The 22,412-nt window shown below is 36.0% G+C and overlaps 1 protein-coding gene across 6 annotated transcripts in view; it reads right to left on the reverse strand.

The window, feature by feature from the left end:
• Positions 1-22,412, reverse strand: part of NEK5 (NIMA related kinase 5) — a 118,037-nt gene that overhangs the window by 36,755 nt on the left and 58,870 nt on the right. For 4 of the 6 annotated variants that reach the window (XM_074217198.1, XM_074217197.1, XM_074217200.1 and 1 more), the window contains 5 exons: positions 21,297-21,496; positions 13,706-13,772; positions 13,128-13,241; positions 5,033-5,119; positions 4,338-4,433 (listed from right to left, as the gene is read on the reverse strand). In XM_074217198.1, coding sequence (XP_074073299.1) covers positions 4,338-4,433; positions 5,033-5,119; positions 13,128-13,241; positions 13,706-13,772; positions 21,297-21,496 — 564 coding nt within the window. The remainder of the gene's footprint in view (positions 1-4,337; positions 4,434-5,032; positions 5,120-13,127; positions 13,242-13,705; positions 13,773-21,296; positions 21,497-22,412) is intronic. The other 2 variants (XM_074217199.1, XM_074217202.1) reach the window with 1 other exon arrangement.

Below are 22,412 nucleotides of genomic sequence, written 5' to 3' on the forward strand. Positions count from 1 at the left end.
ACACTGGATCTCTTCAAGGACAGTGGTGAATACTTTTGGCAAGCATTTGTCTCTGTCTTCTGCCTCATCTAATATTAGTAGTCCAGAGATATAGTGAACAAGTTTTCTCTATCACTGTGTCATTGAAAAAATCTTGAGTAATTTTGACGTACACTTTGGTATACTTTCAGCTCTCTTGGTGAAAGTGTAAAGATGCGGTCCACTGTGAAATATTGCTTTGCAAAAGCCTGTTTCCCATTAACATCTTCATTGATAATGCCTTTGATGCAAGTATGGGCAATCTTTATAAAATTGTATATAGGTGGGAAAGTCAGTTTAAAGGTCAGTAGTTATTAGAATTCTAGTGGTCTCCCTTTTTTCAGTGTTAATAAAGTTCTGGATTTTTTCCATGTCTTTTATATCTCTTCTTAACTCAATTATTATATTAATCACTACTTCAGCACCATCATCACCGTGTGGCTTCCAGTACAGATTTCTTATCTAGCTGCATTTCCTAACTTTGCTCTTCGTGCTAGGTCTACCTCCTCCATCAACACATTTGGGGCTGTAAAGTCAGAACTCAATTTTTTATTTGCCTCTCCAAGGATGATTTGAGTCATCCTTCTACTGAGTTGCAGCTTTCTTCTTTCTCCTGACTTTGTTTTCGACAGCAAAATCAAGATTGATAACAGTTCAATTCCTTCCATAATATATCCACTTATTCACTCACTCCAAAGCACTGAGATCTCTCCTTTTTTGCCATTCTACACCATCACTGCAGAAACAGAAAAGGACTGCCCAAGAGTGAAGGCCATTTAGTATTTTTTTTAGTATTTTTCTTTTGTATGTTTGCCATGTCCATTGAAATCATTATAGCTAGCCTACTAGAGATGAGCCTTCCCTGATTTAGCTATGCTAATTCTAGAGAAGTCAAGTCACTCTGTTTTCAGTGAAATACCCAAATCTAGCTCAGTAGAACCTTTCTGAGTTTCCATCCTGCCACTGTAACTTTTAAAAACTTATATCACCTCTACACCCTAATAGTGCATTAGACTAAGACTTTGGAAGTGATTAGAGGAATTAATAGTTTAAAATTATGGGTTTTTGTTTCAGGATCAAAAAAGACAAGTTCAGGGACCCTTTCACAGGAAGGAACTTCAGAACACTTCACCTATTGTTCAGTTTATTAAATTCAGACATTGATAAACCCAGCTTGGTTGGCCATATATATGATTGCCTATCATAGTATAGAAAAGAGGATTTTCATCCATTTTGTTTTTTCCTATGTGATTAGGCCAAACTCCTTTGAGTGATTATGACTCTTATTTCAGATGTTCTATATACACAATATTGGGAGATATTTCAATAGTTCCTTGGATCTGTGATCTCATTAATATTAACACTCTCTTCAGTGATTCAATTTCCAACCAACCCCTCAAGGCAACTCTTACCCATGCCCTTCTTCCTCTAAATCTTCCCTAAGAAGATTCTAGATGCCACTAGATATCTAGATATCCTAATGTTATAAGGATGGCAATGATGCACAAAGGCTGCCAATCAATTATTCTTCAACTTTATTCCATGTGATCCATTTCTATTCCAGTCACAAATGCCTCTCTGATGGCATCTGTGCCATCATTCTTCCTGTACAATCCTTCAGTGTTCATATGTTATAGACATCTCATATACTCCTATCTCTTTTCATCACCCTTTGAGTAAACTACAACTTTAATTCTTCAAAGATTATGGGGACTACTTAGCTTGAAGCAATTTAGCATCACAGGATGAATACTGTGGTTAAAAAATGTCTTTGTTATGGGGCCATTATAACCAATTATTAATTTCATAAATGCAATCCATCCTTTTCTTCCAGTTCTCTTTAGGGCCCAGTTCTCTGCTTCTCAGCAGTGTCTGTCTGAGATATATGTACTGATGGACTGGTTCCATACATTGCACAATAAACTGTACCCAAAGGAAAGAAATAAGCATTTAAATGCCTATGTTCTATACTTTACAAATAGCATCTCATTTGATCTTCACAGCAATCCTGAAAAGTAAGATCTGTTATCATCCCCATTTTTTTACAGTTGAAGAAACTGAGGCAAACATTAAGTAACTTGGCCAGTAGTCCATAGCAGCAGGTATCCAAAGCCAAATTTAAACTCAGCTCTTTCTGACCCCAGAACCAGCACTCTCCACTGAATCGCCTAGCCAGCTCCTAAAAACCTAGACAATCGGCATTCTTCATCCACACAGTTCTTTCTGTGTGGTCAAACCGGTCTCTGAAATTGTGGCTCTCACAGAGGGGGCTCTGGAGAGTTCTAAGGCTTGATGCAATTGACCTATCATTTGCCAACAGAAACCTCACCATCCTTAAAGCAACTCCTTTTCTTTTTGCTATGGGCACTAGAAATCCTCAATTATATTCAGCACTTTTGGCACATGAATCTCCTTGTTTTGGGTTTTGTTTTCATTTTCTCAAAGGGTTGTTGTTAGTCTATGCATTTGTACCAAAGACACCTGGATGAAAGTATGTGTGAGAGGCAAAGCAGCAGGTTTTCACAAATGATATTCTATAACAGGTCACATTTACAAAGTCACAAAATTGATTGAAAGTGGAAGAAAAGGGGGGGGCGGCTAGGTGGTGTAGTGGATAGAGCACCAGCCCTGGAGTCAGGAGTACCTGGGTTCAAATCTGGTCTCAGACACTTAATAATTGCCTAGCTGTGTGGCCTTGGGCAAGCCACTTAGCCCCATTGCCTTGAAAAAACCTAAAAAAAAAAGTAGAGGAAAAGACAAGATCTCACTGTGTTTATTATTTGTCAAATATAAAACAAGCCTTTGATTTGGCAGAATAAAATGTCTCCAGAGACCCTCCTGTTCATGTCTCTCAGTCATATTTTTAAATCATCCAAGACTTCTTGCACATCATAGCAGAGATAACTCTACTTTCCTATCTCTATAAAATCTTTATAAAATAATCTAGTAGATTTAAAAATACACATGGGAAACACCCAAGGGGTATTGCAGCCTCTGGAAACATTTTATTCTGCCAAATCAACATACAAATAATAAACACAGCAAGATCATGTTTCTTCTTCACCTTTCAATTAAATGTGAAGAATAACATTTGCCTGCCTTTTCTCTTCTTATATATACCTTTATAATGCTTCTTTTGATGCTTATGTAGATTATTTTATAAAGAATTTAATAGAGATGGAAAAGTAGACATACAATTTGTTAGCTACTATAAAATTTTCCTGGTTGTCTTTTTTAAAAAATAACAATAAAGTTCAAATATTCCCTCCTCCCTTGAAAATCAAACCCTTTAATATGTTTAAAATTGCTTTGCCTCCAACAAGCAATTTTTCCCGTATTTGTTTTTCTAAAATTCATCAGATCCTAAGGCAGCACCTAGAGATTACTGGAGTCCAAGAATTATAGGTGGTTCTATTGTCCTTAATAAAGAAAAGGATTTTCTTTCAAAATTTTTACAGATCTACTTTTTTCCATTTGTTATCTTTCTTCCAATTTCCCTCCAAGATGATTTTGTTTAGTTCTGCCTCTGGCCAAGCCATCTGCAATCTTGTTTTTCATTCCACTATTTCTCATGATTTTATGAGGTGATATTGTTTATAATCTTTCAGTGATTTTTTTTCCATTTTTACAAATGAATTTATAGTCTAATCTCATGGTGTATTTGGCAGTCATATCTCTCTACTTCACAAGACCAAGTCCTGGAGGATAGATCCTGAGAAATAATATCTAATTTGCAAGTATATATGCATAAAGATATATATAAATAGAAAGTAAAATTAGAAAATTGTCAAAAGAAAATTGAGAGATAGAAATGTGACCAAAACTTGATCATTTTGAATTTATTTCTGAAAATATATTATAATTCATTTCAATTCAAATAAAAGTGTTAAATATTTATTAGGCATTCTACTATGGATAAGGTGCTATAATGCATGAGATAGAAGATCAGATATGACACATTGCCAGTTCTTAAGGAGCTTATAATCAAATAGAAAGAGGGAAGAAATGTGTATACAAATAAGTATTATATAATAAGGAATGCAATTCAAATTAATTTAACTCAATCTTTTTAAGCAACCACCATATACAAGGCATTGTGATATGCATCCTTTAGGAGGCAACTGAGATTTCCATTCATTAAAAAAATGTAATATTTCAAGTTAATTAAATAGATGGTTTCCTTACTATAAGATTTCAATGACTGGTTTTATGTAGTTAAGAAAATTGACATATATAACTTTCAAGGAACTGATTTTGTATATTAGGAGGAAATCTTTATGGGAACTTTATGATAAAATTCGATTCACAGTAATCAGTACCTGTACTGGTTCTCCTATATCTTCAGGTTCATCCTGGTGAGTATAGGTGTTTTTCCGCTTTACAAAGTAAGTCTTGAATCCTCCTTTTGAATCCTCCTTTAACATGAAACATTTATGATTAATTCTGAGTCCACACTATAAAAATTCAGTAAGTTTCCTAATAAAAGTTAGGGTGCAAAAGGGCCTATTAGTCATGCCATCTTACATAGCTGGTTAAAAAAGCTTTTATTTATATAGGCCCTTAATGATTACATAGTACACATATATTATCATTTAATAATATTCACAATATGATTAGTTAATAATGCAAGTATTATTCCCATTTTGCAGCTCAATCAATCAGTAGGCATTTATTTATCCATAGTCACACAGCTATTTAATAATAGAGGTGTTTCAAAACGAGGTTTATCTTTTCACTATCCCATATATTACAGAGGCTCTCAAGATAAACTGATTTAGACCAATTGATGATAATAATCAACAGTGATTTTGCTATATTCTCCAATTATCTGAGAGAATTTCAGTTTACTCAGTTTTTCTCTCTAAAGAAATGTTAAATTACCATTCCTGTTGGAAATTTCATTCCCATTTTCTTTAAGGAAATAATTTATTTTGATAACTTTTCAATATATGTATTTATTCTAAATGAAAAAATAATGATCACTTTGGGAGAAGTTGATTTTTTCTTTTTTTACCTCAAGTCCTCTTCCAACCTTCCTTCTAATAGCTTTCATATCATTGTGGTACTGCTGTCGTATTTCCTCTAACTGTTTCCAATATTCCTATTAAACAATGCATATTTTTAATATGTGTGAACAACCTATCAAAAATTATCTAAATATAACCAAAAGTCATCTTATCATTTAAGCAATCTTGAATGATTTTGATAAATGGATGGGAGACACATTATTGGAAAAGAGCTTTAAGGCAATGTTTTGTTCTACCAAATCAAATGCTTTTTCATCAGCAACCAATAGGTACAATGGGACCTTATATTCTCTATATCTTTCTGTTAAGTGTGAAATGATAAAGATGTTTGAACAGCTAATACAAAAGTCTACTTATTCCTCATAAATACCCTTATCATAGATGTCCTTTATGGGTAACATAAAAATTTTGTATAGGTAGATAACTAAACATTTGGGTCAGTATCTAAAAAGTAAAATATAGGAAACGATAAAAAGAATAATACAAATGAGGTGCCAGAGGAAAAACTGACACAGAGGAATTAGATGGAGGAGTAGGGCTGGTAATTCTGGAACCCTACTCTCATGGGAATGGGTTAATGAAGGAACAATGTGTGTGTGTGTGTGTGTGTGTGTGTGTGTGTGTGTGTGTGTGTGTGAATATGTATAAAAGTCTTCTAAATTCAGAAAGAAACAAGAAAGTGAGGCAATAGGGAGGCTACTGAGTAGAGGGTGAGGTATAGGATAAGGGGGAGTATGGAAGGAATTGTAGATTAACAAGAATGGGATGAAAAGGAAACACTACACACATTTGAAAGGGTGTAAAAAATATTTTAAATTCAAACAGAAACAAAAGGAAAAGGGGGGGTATAGAGGAGGGAGAGGATAAAGCAAGGATTCCTAGAGGAGAGGGGGTAAGGTACCTACCTTAGAGAATAGGAGGGCAAGATAGCAGGTAGAAATAAAGTAGAGGAGCAAGGAGAGATAGAAATACAGTGAGAAGGATAGTGGGGAAAATAAACAACAAATAATTATAACTTAGATTACAAAATGGACGAATTCACCCATAAAATGGAAACAAATACCAGATTAAAAATTTTAATTCAACAATATGTTGCTTTCAGGAAATGCTATAAAAATAAAAAATGTATACAAACATAAAATAAAGATCAGGAGAATTAATTATGTTAAAAAAAGAGGGGGTAGTAATCATGATATCAGACAAAGTTAAAGCTAAAATAGATTTAGTCAAAGGAAAAAATAGGGGAAACCATACTATGTGTCAGCAATATTATTTAATATTATTTTAGAGCATTTAAAATAACTAGACAGTGTAAGATTGGAATAATGCTGTGATATAGAAAATGATGGATGAGTCGGTGAGTTTAGAAAAATATAGAAAAGACTTGGATTTATGAAAGATGATGCTATCCACCTTCAGAGAAACAGAGGACAAGTGGAATATGCATTGTAAAATTTTATGTATGTATATATATATAATTTGCATATGATTATAAATAGCTATGTATACATATAGTATATATTTGTGTATATATGTTTAAATATATGTACATGTATGTATATATCTAGCTATGCAAATCTCTGTATTTATGTGTGGATGTGTGATGGACAGTTCTGAACACAATCTGTAATATTATATAGCTTTCTTGAACTAGAAATTTATTTCTTTATTGAATCCTCTCATGTTCTGCTGTGTATCTGGAATTTTTTTTTGTTTCTTATTTTATATTTAAGTTTAAAATAAATTTCTAAAAAAGAAATAAACTGCTTAAAAACTCTCTGATGATAATAAATAAGAGGTGAGACACAAAGCAAGGAGATATATGTTTGTCAGTGGTCTTCACTATTGATGGAGAAGACTCAGCAGAGTTCAAGTTAAAGTAGCATTCTTTGTGGATAGTGAGATCCTCCAAGTGTTCTTGTTTGCAGATTCCATTGTTCTGGTCACATCAAGCCTTAGAACATTGCAGACCTCTTGGAAGGAGATTGATGGCTTAGATTAAGAGATGAGTTTGAATGGACAACCTATAAAACTCATCTGCTTGTATATATATATATATCTGAGAAACAGGAGGAGGTAGATGAGAAGCTGGGATCTGAATCGAACAGGAAGAATATAGATTGGACTGGATTGCTTTCAGGAAATTGCAACGATCTTTTCATTACCCCAAGGTTTCCATGGAAACAAAGACCTTTTAAAAATTTTATTACCAATATTCCATTGGGGTTGCTATATAGCTGCTGTTGTTTATCCTTCATTCTAGAAGAAGACCAATAATATCACATTATTGAGGAAATGTACAGTGCTGTGGCTGATCAGTTCAATATAAGTGCAGAGGATTCTATCACAGGTTGGGCTCAAATATGCCATTTGAACAATTGAGATGGAATTGTCTCTAGAGTTGTAAAACTCAGGTTTCCTTTGTGCTACTGCAATTTTCTTTTCCTCATAGAGACCAGCACCTTCTTTGATGCAGGCACGTCATGCTGAGCAGTCTTGTGCCAGTGTCTCCCAAGTCTCACACTGAATTCTAAAGTTTTTCAGAGAGAACTTGAGAGTGCTCTTGTACCACTTCAACCTCTGTATGAGCACTTGCCTTGCATGAGTTCTCCATAATCATATTTAAATGTACATTTAGTATTCTATGTGGCCAGTCTATTAGGGTTGCACTCTCTTCAGTAGAGTTTGAATGGTTGGCAGTTCAAGTCAAGAGAGGACCTCAGTCTGGTACCTTTACTTGCCTTCAGTATCTTCCTAAAACAATTCAGATGGAAGTGGCTCAATTTTCTGTCATGGCATTGGTATACCATCCAGGTTTCACAGACAATAATGAGGTCAGCACAATGGTTCTGTAGATCTTCAGTTTGGTTTGGCAGATCAATGCTTCTTCTCTCCCACAGTTTCCTTCCTAAACACTGAGCTAGCTCTGGCAATGAATACATCAACCTCATCATTAATCTGGACATCCCTGGAAAGTATGGTGCCAAGGAAAGTGAACTTTACAGCATTCAAAAGTTCTCCATTTACTACAACCAATAATTCTAGGGAACTTACTTTTTTGGTGTTAACACAAGTGGCAGAGATTTGATCCATATTCTATTTAGTTTAGTTTTAAAATAATGCTGATCCTACCACATTCATGTCAGTCTCAGAGGCTATGCTGAATGCATAACACCTGCAAACAAAAAAAAAATCCACCAACTCTCCATCTATTTTGCTATATAGCAACGAGAAAGGGAATACAGTTATCTTTGAAGAATTAAAAATGAGTATAACACAGAGAGCATGGAGAAGTACATGGGAAGAGAATGACAGGTTATAACATATAACCAATGAAAAACACCAAAGAACAGGAATAAAAGATATCTTCCAGGAAATGTTAGGAAGGGAAGGTTGGCTGGTTATGTGGCAAGGATGAGGAAAGACTAGTGAACAGCCCGTATGCTTCAGCAACACTATCACAATGTCAGGACAAAGTGAGGAAGACCCCTAGCACATTGTATGGAACTTCATGGTGGACTTACCAGGAGCCATGGATAGAGAAGACAAGAGATAGAATTCCCGGGTACAAATGGTTGATATTGGACTCCTTAAAGGAAACTCTAAAATGAGTGAGATCCCCAATCCATTTGAGAAGTTGACCACCATTTGAATACGTCAAAAATTTAGAAAACACACACACACACACACACACACACACACACACACACACACATCTGATTAGCTATAGATGAAATTTGAGAAGCCTGGTGCTCTACATCAATGTTCTCAAACTTTTTACCCTACCAGTAAAACACTTGAGCACACATTCCCCAGTATATGCAACTTATTTGTAACAGGAGTCCAGTGCATCCTTGCATTATCTTCCATGGATAAACTGAGGTCCCCCCTTCCAAGAGAATTGTGATGAAGGGGAATAAAAATGCATTGGAGAGATTATGGGGCATTTTGTAACTGATTCTGGTCTGCTAATTATAAGATGAAGAGACTTTTTTCTGACTTGCTGGGGAGTTGGAGCTGGGTGTCTTCCCAAGGGCAGTAGTCAGCCACAGTCATAATCTTCAAGCCACCCTGCTTTGTTGCTCTGCTCTTGGTTTGACTCCTCTGCTGATGTCTAAGAAGACAGTGCTGTAAAAGGGGAGCAATATTGGGTCTTCTTCCCCAATGAGACTAAAATATGGCTGTGTAAAACAAGCTACCCTTGGTCTACACATTTGTTCCTTTCCCTCCTAGGGAGTTGGAGATCCCAACCTTGTGAGTTTTGAATAGGCAGGAAAACGAGTATCCCAACATCCAGGTTTTAAAGCCAGCTTGGCATCATTACTTTTAGAAGCAAGGGATGACCTTTGTTATGACCTTCGGTTCCCAGTCCATCAGTACCTGAAAGAAGGTCTCAGGGGGTCCTCTTGCTGCAAACTGACATGAATGTGGTAGGATCAATATTATTTTAAAACTAAACTAAGAGTGAACCCATTCTCCCCAGAGACTAAGGTGGTCTAGGAAAAAGTCTACTCCTGAGATGACAAGAAAACGTTTGTACTTTTGTTCTTTCCTATATCTTTAGGATAAATATTCCTTTGTAAAAGCTAAATGGTTTTAAGTAGTCAAATGGAACTAAGGTGCCAATTTCTGAATTCTAAGAGTGGGAGAAAACAAAGCCAGGAGGGCATAGGGAAAATGGCAAAGAAAAGAGAGCATCCCCCCAACTCTTCAGTGTCCCCTAGAACCATCAAGGACAGATGTAGTCAGCCTTCCTCTGGAACAGAATAACCACAGAATGTTTATTATATGTATTTATAAATGTTATGTACTATTATACTAATATATCATCTACAAAAATAGAACTTAAAAAGAATGAGGCAAAGATAAACTATATTTTAAATTTTATTAATGGTACAAATCCCTTTTTATGCTTAGGAGCAATATGATTGAATAGGTTTCATTATTTTTTTGTAAAACCCTATGTATCAGGGCAGCTAGGTGGCGCAGTGAATAAAGCACCATCCCTGGAGTCAGGAGTACCTGGGTTCAAATCCAGTCTCAGACACTTAATAATTACCTAGCTGTGTGGCCTTGGGCAAGCCACTTAACCCCATTTGCCTTGTTAAAAAAATCCTAAAAAAAAACCCCTATGTATGGCCTGGAGTATAGGGGAGAAGTAAATAATTATCAGAAATTTACAGTTACTTTGATGATAATAGCTAATATTTTTGTAGAGTTTCAAAGCTTGCAAAGCTTTTTACGTTTCTCCTCACAACAACCATGGGAGGTAGATGCTACTATCCCTATTTCATAAATGAAGAAGCTGAAGCAGACAGGGTGAATGAGTTGCCCAGGGTCCCATAGTTAGAGAATATCTAAGGCAGGATTTGAACACAGGTCTATCCTAATTCTGGGCTCAGTATGCTCTTTGCTTAGCCTATAGCTAGCCAAGTCAGTGAATTTTCCTTTGCTTGTTTATTCCTTTTAAAAAAACTTTATCAAAAATATCCAACAAAGAAATAATAGGTCATAACAGTGAGTGACTCTTCAACAGGACTCATGTTTCCTCTGTGTATAGAGACTGACCGTAAACCCAACAAAAACAAAATTTTTAATATGAATTATCTCTGATTTCAATTCATCAGAAAGCTTTCAACATGAATCAGATCCTCCTTTCTTCACATTACTTTGCTTAGTGGAAAACATTTTAATTTCAATTTATTTAGGAATTTCTTTTTTTTTATGTTTTTTTTTTCAAGGCAAATGGGGTTAAGTGGCTTGCCCAAGGCCATACAGCTAGGTAATTATTAAGTGTCTGAGACTGGATTTGAACCCAGGTACTCCTGACTCCAGGGCTGGTGCTTTATCCACTGTGCCACCTAGCTGCCCTATTTATGAATTCCTTAATTGTGTTTTTGTATAGTACAAGGAATGTCTAAAAGGTTAATTTGACTGGACCATAAAGAACATGAGGTAAAATAATACAAGTTAGAAAGGCTGGCTACTATTAGGTAGGGAAACTTCTGCAAAGAAAACAGATGAATTTATATTTATTTGATCCTTGTGGTACTAGGGAGCTCCAGGAGTTTCTTGAAAAGAGGAGTAATCTATTCAGACCTACATTTTAGGAAAATCCTTTTGGCAGGTATGTGAAGAATGGATTGGATTGAGGAAATACTTCAGGCAAGATGACCATTGCTAACAGTCCTGGTGAAAGGAGATGAGGTACTGAGCTTGAGTAGTGTCTGAGAGAGTAAAAAGGGGGCCCATGCAAGAGATGTTGTAGCACTGGAAACAAAAAGATTTGGCAACTACTTGGATATGTGAGAAGAGTGAAAGTGAGGTGATAGGAATGATATTGAGATTGTATGCTGTAGGAGTAAAAGGGTGCTAGTCCCTCAACAGAAATGGGGAACTTAAGTACAGGGATGAATTAGGTGGAAAAGAATAATAAAATGAAGTCATAATCTAGATTGCAAGCCACCACTACCTACTCAGCTGGTGCTACTCATTCTGTCACACCCAAAACTAAAAGAGGAGAGGAGAATGAGCAGACAGCCACTGATGGGGAAGGCAGGGAGTGTGATATGTGTTATATGCTGGGAAGGTAGGAGCATTTTTCCTCACGGGACCTATGTAGATGCTGCTGCTGTTGGTGTCCAGGTTGAGGTTAGATTATTATTCCCTAAGGGACAACAATCAGTACAATAGAAGCAAAGTTGAGAGCTTGAATGCCCAGGAGGGCACTAAAGTTGTATTATTGAGTAAGGATATGGTTGACGGAGACAAGTCACACTATTGGCCACTGCTCTCACTCTCCTATTGGTTGATGATATACCCCCTGACGTCATGCCAAAGCCTCCCAGTATGACATAGACTCATCTCTGGAAACCACAGCTCTATGGGACTGAACTTTTGACTGGCTGCTGTCATACTTTATCTATGAAAGTCCTTTAGTCTGTTATACAACTAAGCTTGTGATAAATCCAGTTTCTTCCTAGCACAGTAACATCTTTATTAGCACAAGATATTTGTAACCTTTGAGTTTCCAAAAAAGCAAACCTGCAAAATAATAACAGAGTATAGAGGGATCTGCCATTCCTTCTATCTTAGTTATAGTTGCTTACATTCACATATCTTTTGAGGGGTCAAGCTTCTTGGAGCCACAGGTGCCACATTAGCCATCAAAGGTGGTTGAGGAGCCCTCACAGCAGATGTGCTCATAATCCTCCCTCTTACACTCCAACAAAGCGGACCAAAGTCTCACAGTTAGTAGAACCAGGGCTCACTTATACCACCTGGCTGTGCTGTCTCTTCTATTCTTATGGAAAATAATATTATCACTGATATCTTTATAAAAGATAGTGACATTTAGCTAATAATACTTCTCTGCAAGATGAGCATTTTTTAACTTTCATTTAAACTGTATGTGAGAAAAAATTCATTTTGATTCCTACTTTATTCCAAATCAGTAGTAATCAATGTGATATGATTCCATAGGGGTAGTGATTATAAGTTCTGTATATTAAGCCCCAGAGCTGTGAACTGCAGAGTTCAGGAGCTTAATCATAGGAAGTTAACTAGAGGCCTCCCATCCTTGTTTTTCCTTGTTATGGTGATGAAGTCCAGTGTGACTGCAGTAACTCAACTGCATGGAAAATACTTCAATTTTGTTTATACCTCTGGACCACTCTCCTTTATCCAACACGAGCAGGTGACCATCTTATAGCCATCTTATGACCACTTTGTATATCCTCTCTAAAGTGTTTAAGTATTGAATCTGATGTCAAGTCTTATAAAAATAAGGTCCTGGATGAAGTGGGTATCTCAGATCATAAGAAAGATCTGAGGTCCATCTCATTAGAGGAGACCATGGACTCTTTAATAAAGTGCCATTGGCTTAGAGCTCGACCTTGGTCTCTTTTATTGGCGGTTGGACAATTTAAATGACCACATATGTAGTGTTATTTATATATTGTCTCTTCAGTTAGTATAGTAGTACTTCTTTTGAGGGTAAAGACATGTTTTTATTTTTCTCTGTATCCCAGAGCTTAGCATAGTGTCTGGTATCCAGTAGGCATATATTGCTTGTTAACTGACCTCTTGCTTAATTTCATTCTTCTTAGACTGTAGATCCTGGAATTTGGGCTGTTCTCCCTTTTTTTCCTGTACTTGTAATAGGTTATTTGGCTCAGCTGAAGATGGACGAAGACCCTATTAATGAATGACAAATATAAATAATAAAATGAAAAATAGCTTTTTTAGTCTTTTCTGATAAGAAAAAACTCTATCAGTAACATTATTTACAAAGCAAAATACTTTTCTTTTTGAAAACATTCTTTCTTAACTTTCTCTCCTCTAAAAAAGAATCTGATGATAAATTAAACTCAATATTTAGGTACATTAACTGCTTTAATAGCAGTTAATAGAAAGAAAGTGTATCAATGGAAACATAATATTCTATGCTTCCATGTGAGACATCTAGTTTTATTTTCTCATTGGATAAAAAAATCTGCTGTTGAACCCTTTCTGGAAGTAATATAGAATGGAATTGCTTTTAAAATTGTCAGAAAAAAAATCCAGAAACTGTCTTTAAGTAATAGTCACAGAAAAGCATAGAAAGCAGATCTCTTGGTTAGATGTATTGATTTTCTTCCAGAATTTGGCATTTTACTTACCAATTGTTTTTCCACTTTCAGCTTATACTGTTGAGCTTCCAATCTCCTTTGAAGGTACTCAGCAGGCCTTAAGAAAAACAACATTTTTTTCAGCCAGAGGAGCAATTTAAAATAATTTCAGGAAACTAGACTGACAGTTGGCAGATCTTAGTGCACAGAAGAAAAACCAATTTCACTTCACCTTTATGAAATGGAAAGGACAATTCCAAGGTCAAGGATTAGGAGGCAGTTCCATGGAGTGTTTCCATGGAAAATATCCATAGAATCAAGTGTAAATAGCAACCAGGTGGAGGAGGAAAAACAGTGGGGGGGAAAAGGAATCTACTCCAAAGCTCTTTTTTCTGGAATACATGACTTAGTGTTTTGGGGTTTTTTTTGCAGGGAAAAAAACACTCCCAATCTATTTATTGCACAAGAGTTCTCTGACTCTATAAGGGGTATGTTTTTTGAAATGTTTGGTTAATTCAATATTGACAAGCCAGACTCTAGTCTTACATATATGTATTCAAAAAACCAAACAACAATACATATTTACCTGCAGAATTATGTACAAAGTCTTAAATGATTTATTATTTAATGTCACTGTTTCATAACTACTAGACTCTTTGCTGTGAAAGACAGTACAATATGGATAGAGAGGCAGAAAGTCCCTAGTTGCAAACATAGGCAAGTCACTGAACCTCTTATCCTTTAAGCAACTCTGTAAGGTTAAAAACTGCAGAAAAGATGCCAGAAGTTCTTCAGAAGTGGCTTCTTAAATGAATGGTAGCATGTACAAATCCGTTTGAAATAGAATCTTTGTTCTTTCAGGATTTATGGGGAAAAAAGTCTTGTGTGATTATAAAGCTCTTTCATCTGGAATAAGTTCTTTACACTCAAAAGCAAATTTAATTAACAGTGTTCCCTAATTCAATCTGAATGTTAATTAGTTATTTATTATATTAGCTACTATTTGCAGAGCACTGTTTTCATGAGGCATCCAGATGGCAGAGTAACTAAAATGCAGGACCTGGAGTCCTGAGTTCAAATTTGGCCTCTGATATTCAATGACTGTGGGACCCTTGGGCAAGTTGCTTAACTCCTGTTTACCTCAGTTTTCTCAAGTGAAAAATGGAGATAACAATAACACTAACCTCACAGGACTGTTGTGAGGTTCAAATGTAAGCACAGTGCTGGCCCATAATGGGTGCTTAAGATTTGAAGTGGATATGAGATAATCATTGACATCATAATACAAAACATAATAGGGTGAGGGGAAGCAGTATAGGAGATAACAGGAGAGAAAAGTACTGCCTGGAAAGATAAGGGGAATGCTAGTAAATGTTTAACAATCAAGGACACACTTTTTAAATTTAATTTTCAGTATTAATATTTTTCATCACTTAAGTCAAAACAATCAACAAAATAATAAATCAAGCTCTAATTCCTAAGTGAAAATTTCACCTCAAAAATTTAACAGTTTTCTTAAGCACCCCCCTATATGTAGGGCATTCAAGACATAGAAAGAGATTTAAAAGATGGAACTCATGAAAAAAGCAGGGAGCACCCTTGGGCAATGGCAAGCAATCTAATGTGGCAGAAGTTCTCTCTATGTGGAAATGAGTAGTATGAGATAAGCTTGGAAAGATGGGATGGCCCCAGGTTCTAGAGAACCTTGACTACCAGGATAAAGATTATTTGATAGACAATAGGGAACCAATGAAAGGTTTTAAGCAGAGAAGTGGCATGACCAGATCAATTGTTGATCTGACACAATGATGAAGAAATGAAGAGGAAGAAAAAGGAAGCAAGAAGATGGGGTAGACTAAGTAGTAAGAAAGGTCTGAGCCAGACTGAAGCCAGTTCTCGCATTTAAGCAGAACTTTACTGTAGGAAATGAAATATCACAGAGATAAAAGTGATAGGACTTAGCAACTGATTGGATGTTGCAGATGAAGGAAGGGTCAAAGGTAATTTGAAAATTGTTTGGTTTTTTAAATATAAATAATATTCTGATGGTTAGAAATCATGAAGTCAGGTGGAGATTTGAGGAGGTGAAGATAATAACTTTGGCTTCAGACATTCTGCTTTTGAGATCCTATAAACTATTCTGGTAGAAATGCCCTAAAAGTTTGTCAGAGAAGGAGATCCAGGGTTCAGGACAAATGTCAGGGCCCATTATAAACACAGGCAAGTCACTTATGCAAAAGTATGAGAGCCTTGTATAAATGACTTGTAATTACTGTAAATACTGAGTCCAGAGTGATTAAAGTTACTTTTATTAATAAACTTTTTGGCAGAAAAGGGCCATTTCTCAGAGCAAGAAAGACAACCAATTATGACAATGTCTAATTGTGGTAGATGAGATTTAGGGTTGCCAATAGAAAAATGAATGAATGAAGGGCAGCTAGGAAATGCGGGGGTAGAGCACCAGCCCTGAAGTCAGGTGGATCTGAGTTCAAATCCGGTCTCAGACACTTAATAATTGTCTAGCTGTGTGATCTTGGGCAAGTCACTTAAACTCTTCTGCCTTAAATAAATAAATTTTAAAAAATTAAAAAGAAAAGTGAATGAGTTCACATGCCCCTTGGAATTTTTGTTTGTTTGATTTTTTTTTTCAGGGCAAATGGGGTTAAGTGGCTTGCCCAAGGCCACACAGCTAGGTAATTAGCCCCCTGGAGTTTTAAAACTGCTCAGGATTTATTTATATAGAAGGCTTACATTGTATACAGATTAAAAACTTTTTCTCCTCCTGGAGGATAGAAGTCAGTAACAAAAGGCTAGGTGAGGTTACTTGGGAAACAGAGACAGATAGAAGATAGAGAGAGAAAGAAAGAGAGTCAGGGAGAGCTGACCGCCCTTAGAGGAGCCTAGGCCAGGTTTTTATAGCCTCACCCATTTTCTGGGTACTAGGGGTAAGGGGGAAATCCCTCCCCCCTCTTATCTAACTGAAACCAGGTAGAAGGTTGGAATGAGGAGATGGACACAAATTTTATATTTAACAATGGAACAGTATAAGAGTCAATTTACATCTCAGGAGCAGATGGAATTCTACACTTCAACAAAAGATTACAAAATCCATTTCCAACCATAAATCTCCCACATTCACAATCCTCTGCATCGCAATCTTATATGTTCCTCCTCTTCATGCCAGCCATTGGTCGGGATTACAGTCTAATCAATACACTCACCCCATACCATTCTCTAATAATGTTTTCCCTGCCCCTGGACATTATAATAATGAGCACAGGGCAGTATATGTCACTTGTAAAGGACAAAGACCCTGGATCAAACTTGGGACCAGATGGAACAGGTCTAATCTAATCTCAGGTATGTGTGTGTGTGTGTGTGTGTGTGTGTGTGTGTACATAATACAATAATATATACATACATACATACATACATATATATTTGAACTAAATCTCCTCTTAGATTCTATGGAAGAGAAACACCCTACACTCCTCACAGTCTGAGAATAGATGACAATTTCTTTTTATGTTGTTGTTTTGTTTTGGCAAGGCATTGGGGTTAAGTGACCTACTCAAGGTCACAAAACTAGGCAATTATTAAGTTTCTGAGGTCTGATTTGAACTCAGGTTCTTCTGACTCCAGGGCTGGTGCTCTATCCACTGCACCACCTAGCTGCCCCTAAGTGAGAATTTCTAAGGAAGACAGTAGGTATAGAAAATATGATAACTGAGAACAGATCCTTGTAGATTAAAAAAAAATAGCTTGAAGAAGTGAAAAGAAGAGGAAAGGGCAAAAGAGTCCAAGAACAAAAGGGTAGTTCAAAAAAACTGTCAAAAGTGGTATCTCAAAAGTTGAATAAAAATATTCAGAAGAGATGAAGGAGAGTGTCAACAGCATCAAAAGTCAGAAAGATCAGAGATTCGATTCAGTAGGGTATAGAAATCTATCTTACCCTGGAGGAAAATAGGAGAGTAAAGGGACAGAAAAAAAGGGACAGGGTGGGGAGGGGGGTGTAGGTGATAGAGGAGTGGGTAGTCAGATACAACACACTTGAGGAGGGAGAGGGTGAAAAGAGAGAGAGAACAGAGTAAATGTGGGGGGGAGGATGGAGGAAAATATAGTTAGCAATAGCAACTGTGGGGAAAATATTGAAGCAACTTCTTTGGTGGACTTATAAGAATGCAATCCACTCCAAAGAAACAGTTGATATTATCTGAACACAGACTAAAGCATAAAAAAAATAAATGAATAAAAATAAAAAATCAGAGATTGTTCACTGAGAAAAGACCAGTAGATTCAGTGATAATGGGTGACCAATGGGAAATTCTTTTCTGCCAAGTGATGGAGATGGAAGCCAACTAAGAGAGAGAGAATGGTAAGGAAGTTGAGGCATTGGGAAAAGACCTTATCTTAAGAAATTTGGCAGTCAAGATGGGATAACTGGGGCAGCAGCTAGATAAGAGTATAGAGAAGTCTCCTCCTTAAAAAAAAACAAACCAGGGGATGGCTAGGTGGCGTTGGGGGCGGCTAGGTGGTGTAGTGGATAAAGCACTGGCCCTGGAGTCAGGAGTACTTGGGTTCAAATCCGTTCTCAGACACTTAATAATTACCTAGCTGTGTGGCCTTGGGCAAGCCACTTAACCCCATTTGCCTTGCAAAAACCTAAAAAAAAAAAAAACCAAACCCATTTGAAAAAATCAGTATAAACAGTTTGTTTTCCAAATGTTGGTAAATTGGTTCTTTGGGTCGTAGAACACATTTCCCCAAAGAAGAAAAGTCTCCTTTTCATGTGAAATGTGTTCACATGTTTGTAAAATAAAAACAAAATAAAAATAAAAAATCCAACCATTAATCACTTCTGTCTTCTTTTCTTCATGTCAAATATCACCATATCTTTCAATTCTTATTTCTTATATGGCATGAACTCCAAGATCTTAATCCTCCATATTGCATTTTTTTCTGGGTACACTCTAACTTATTAAGGTCTTTCCTAAAATACATTGCTCCAACTGAAAACAATGCTCCAAGCTAGAATCCATGCAACCACACCTCCTTATATATCCTGGATCCTATACCTTTCTTTTGGGTAGCTAGGAGGTACAGTGGGTAGAGTGCCAGGCCTGGGGTCAGAGGACTCATCTTCTGGAGTTTAAATCCAGCCTCAGATACTAGCTAGGTGACCCTGGACCAAAATAATAAAAGTTAACAATACTAAACAACTGAAATTCGGATTAAATATAGTGGGTGACCTTTGTTCTAGAGGCCCTGTGAAAAAATACAGGTTCTCTTTTTGATAAAGAGGTGGTAGACCACAAGATCAGAATGTCTTATATGCTTTCAGATTCAACTACTGTTTCTATTGCTTAATAGTTTTTTTCCATGACTAGGGAGAATTCTTTTTTTATTTATTTATTTGCAAGGCAAATGGGGTTAAGTGGCTTGCCCAAGGCCACACAGTTAGGTAAGTGTCTGAGGCTGCGTTTGAACTCAGGTACTCCTGACTCCAGGGCTGGTGCTCAATCCACTGTGCCACCTAGCTGCCTCTCACTAGGGAGAATTCTACAGTGGTTGGAGGGTTTATTGGGAATTGATAGTAGATTAAAAAAAAATACAACCCTGACAGGTAGGTTAAAAAAATCGTCATTTAACAGATGAGGAAACTGAAGTAAACTGGTTAAGTGGCCTGCCCAAGGTTCCACTGTTATTAAATCTCTTAGGTTGGATTTGAGCTAAAATATTCCTGACTCCAGACTCCCTGCTTTATCCAACAGCTTATAAAAAACCAATTTAAATTACTTTCAACATAAATTAAGTGATTTTCACAATAATAATAAAAATAATAGTCTGATCTTTGCATAATGTTTTAAGGTTCACAAAGCACTTTATGTTTTGATCCTCACAACCTCAAGAAGAAATACAATATGGGCATCCAGGTAGCACAGTGGCTAGAACACCAGCTCCGGAGTTAGGAGGACCTGAGTACAAATCTGGCCTGACACTTAATAATTGCCTGTGTGACCTTGGGCTAACCTTGCCACTGCGCCACCTAGCTGCCCCCTATCCACTGTGCCACCTAGCTGCACCAATAAATAAAAATTTTTTAATAAATTTTTAAAAAAATAATACAATATTATGATATCTATTTCGTAGAAAAAGAAACAGAGTCAGAAAACTATTATAAATCAACTAGTGGATGTCAGAGTGAAGATCTAACTACCAAAGACTAGATCTCTTTTGAATCGGAGTTCAACATTCTTTCTACTCTACCATACTATCTTTATACAGTAAAATAAAAAAAGCACCATGTTCAAAATGACAGAATTGAGAGTACTCTGAACCAGGTAAATTACATTCTAAGCATCATCATCATTACATCTAACATTTCTTTAGCACTTTAAAGTTTGTAAGTACTGTAATAATAATAATACCCAATAATAGTAACAATAGAATACCTTCATAACTAAGTAAAAGATAATTCATAGACCATAGATCGTATTTAAAAATTTTGTCCCCTATTTTTCTGAATTCCTCATATTTATTACAACTAATAGCACTAAAATATTCTATTAAGAGATTTAAGCCTCTTTGCCAACCTAACCTGATTCCAGTTTGTTAAAATTCTTCTTAAAATTGTTCTGAGGTAGTAAAATGCTTTACATGTTATTTCATTTGGGCCTCAAAAACCACCTGGGATTGAAATGTTATTATTACACCCATCTTACACATGAGGAAACTGAGTCAGAGAGGGTAAATGATTTGCCCAGGTTCACATAGCTTGTATGTACCTGAGGTAGGATTAGAACTCAGATTCTACTGAACTCAAGCCCAGCCTTCCATCACCACTCTGCCTTACCTGGACACCTCAGGACAATTTTAAGAGGGATATTGACAAACTGGAATAGGGCCAGAATGGTAACAAGACTAATGGAGTAGTACTGTTCCATTACTAATAATTAATATAAGGAATTCAAAGAAATAGGGTACAAGAAAAACATTTAAATATGACCATGGCATATTTTCTTAGGTATAAGAGGGATTCAATTTATTATTACATTGAATATGAAAATAATTGATATGATTATACCTAGATACTAGATCAGTAGGAAATTTTATAATTTTTATAAATTTTATATAAATTTTTATAAATTTTATAAATTTTATAATTTTATAATTTTACTTGTTCTTTAAACTTCCTTCAAGATTTCACAATTTTCTATACCCTGTACAGGTCAACAGACAAGACTGTAAATGAAAATTCCTATTTCCTGAGAAGGCACATGCCCAAGGGGGCATGCAGAACTAACTGAATTTATAGCTTTGAAAATAATCCTCCTACTGCCTGTAAACCAATTTTTCCACTGACTAAACATCCTCAGAGTCCTTCATACAGCATGATCTTAAGAACTTTTGCTATTTAGGTTACCTTCTAACTTATCAGTGTCCAGATACAGGTACAATTAGCTTGTGAAGGAAGAGAATAAAAAAAGAATAGCAAAGGAGGTGGAAAGCAAAGAGAAGAAAGGGGTTTTTAGATATTCTTGCTTCATTATTTGCTTTTGAAAAATTGTAAATATCACAAAATAAAGAAGGTTGGGTCAATCAAGTTACTATTAGAATATTAAAGTTTGTTTGAATTTATTACCATTGAGCTGGAGGTGAAGCATAGCCTTCTTTCTGTTTATAATATCTATCAACTCTTCTGTTGATTTCAGAAACATACTGATACCTTGGATCACAAGGTCTCTTCTGTAAGATGTCCAGCTGAGCATAAAAATGACCATAAAGTCTGCAATCCGGAGCAACTTCTGGTTTTCCTATTACCTTTTTCTGGGGGCTTTGATACTAAAAATAACATACAGAAGAAAAAGATGAGTCGCTATCTAATGTGCCAAAGAAAGAAAAATTTGAAAAATATTTTTTAAATATATTTGCATCTTTTTCTGATAAACTATTTTAGAATTATTGAATCTATTCCTTAACTTCAGTGAACAGATATCAGTCTTGCTCCCTCTCCTCTTACTCCTCTATCTGCCCAGAAAATAAAAGAAAACAAAAAAAAAAACCTGCAACAAATTCAGTTTAGGAAAATACATTCTGGGGGCAGCTAAGTGGCACAGTGGGTAGAGTACTGGCCCTGGAGTTCAAATCTGATCTCAAATACTTAATACTTACTTATCTGTGTGACCATGGGCAAGTCACTTAATCCCTTTGCCTTGCAAAAAAAAGGAGGAAAATATATTCTCACATTGGCCATTTCTAAACATGCATGTCCCATACTACATAGCTAGTTCAACACCTCTCTATTAGGAGATAGGCAGCATTCTAAGTCATTAGTGTTCTGGAATCATGATGATCAATCACTAAGTTGATCAGAATTCTCAAGTCTTTCAAAATTATTAGTCTTTACAGTGTTATTATTAGAGTATAAATTGTTGAGGTTCTGCTCACTTCTTTCTGCATTAGTTCAAAGTAATGTTCAAGGAAGCCCATCTCCTCCACCCCCTTCCTCATTTTATACATTTGTATTTGCCCTCCATCACACACATCACCATTCTGAAACTTTTCTTTCCCATTGTATCTTTCTTTCTCCTCTTCCTTTTCCTTTCCCCTTTTAAGATGATCAAAACAAAATAAAAATCTCTCTTTCCATATTTTATTTCTATGTTGTTGACATCCCGAAGGAATGTTTTTTTATCACTCCATTAGGATTCAAAACCTTCATCCTTATAAATTCTTTTCTAGTTGCTTGCTTGTATTT

This window comes from Macrotis lagotis, chromosome 1 (genome assembly GCF_037893015.1).
Source record: "Macrotis lagotis isolate mMagLag1 chromosome 1, bilby.v1.9.chrom.fasta, whole genome shotgun sequence".
Classification (NCBI taxonomy): Eukaryota; Metazoa; Chordata; class Mammalia; order Peramelemorphia; family Peramelidae; genus Macrotis; species Macrotis lagotis.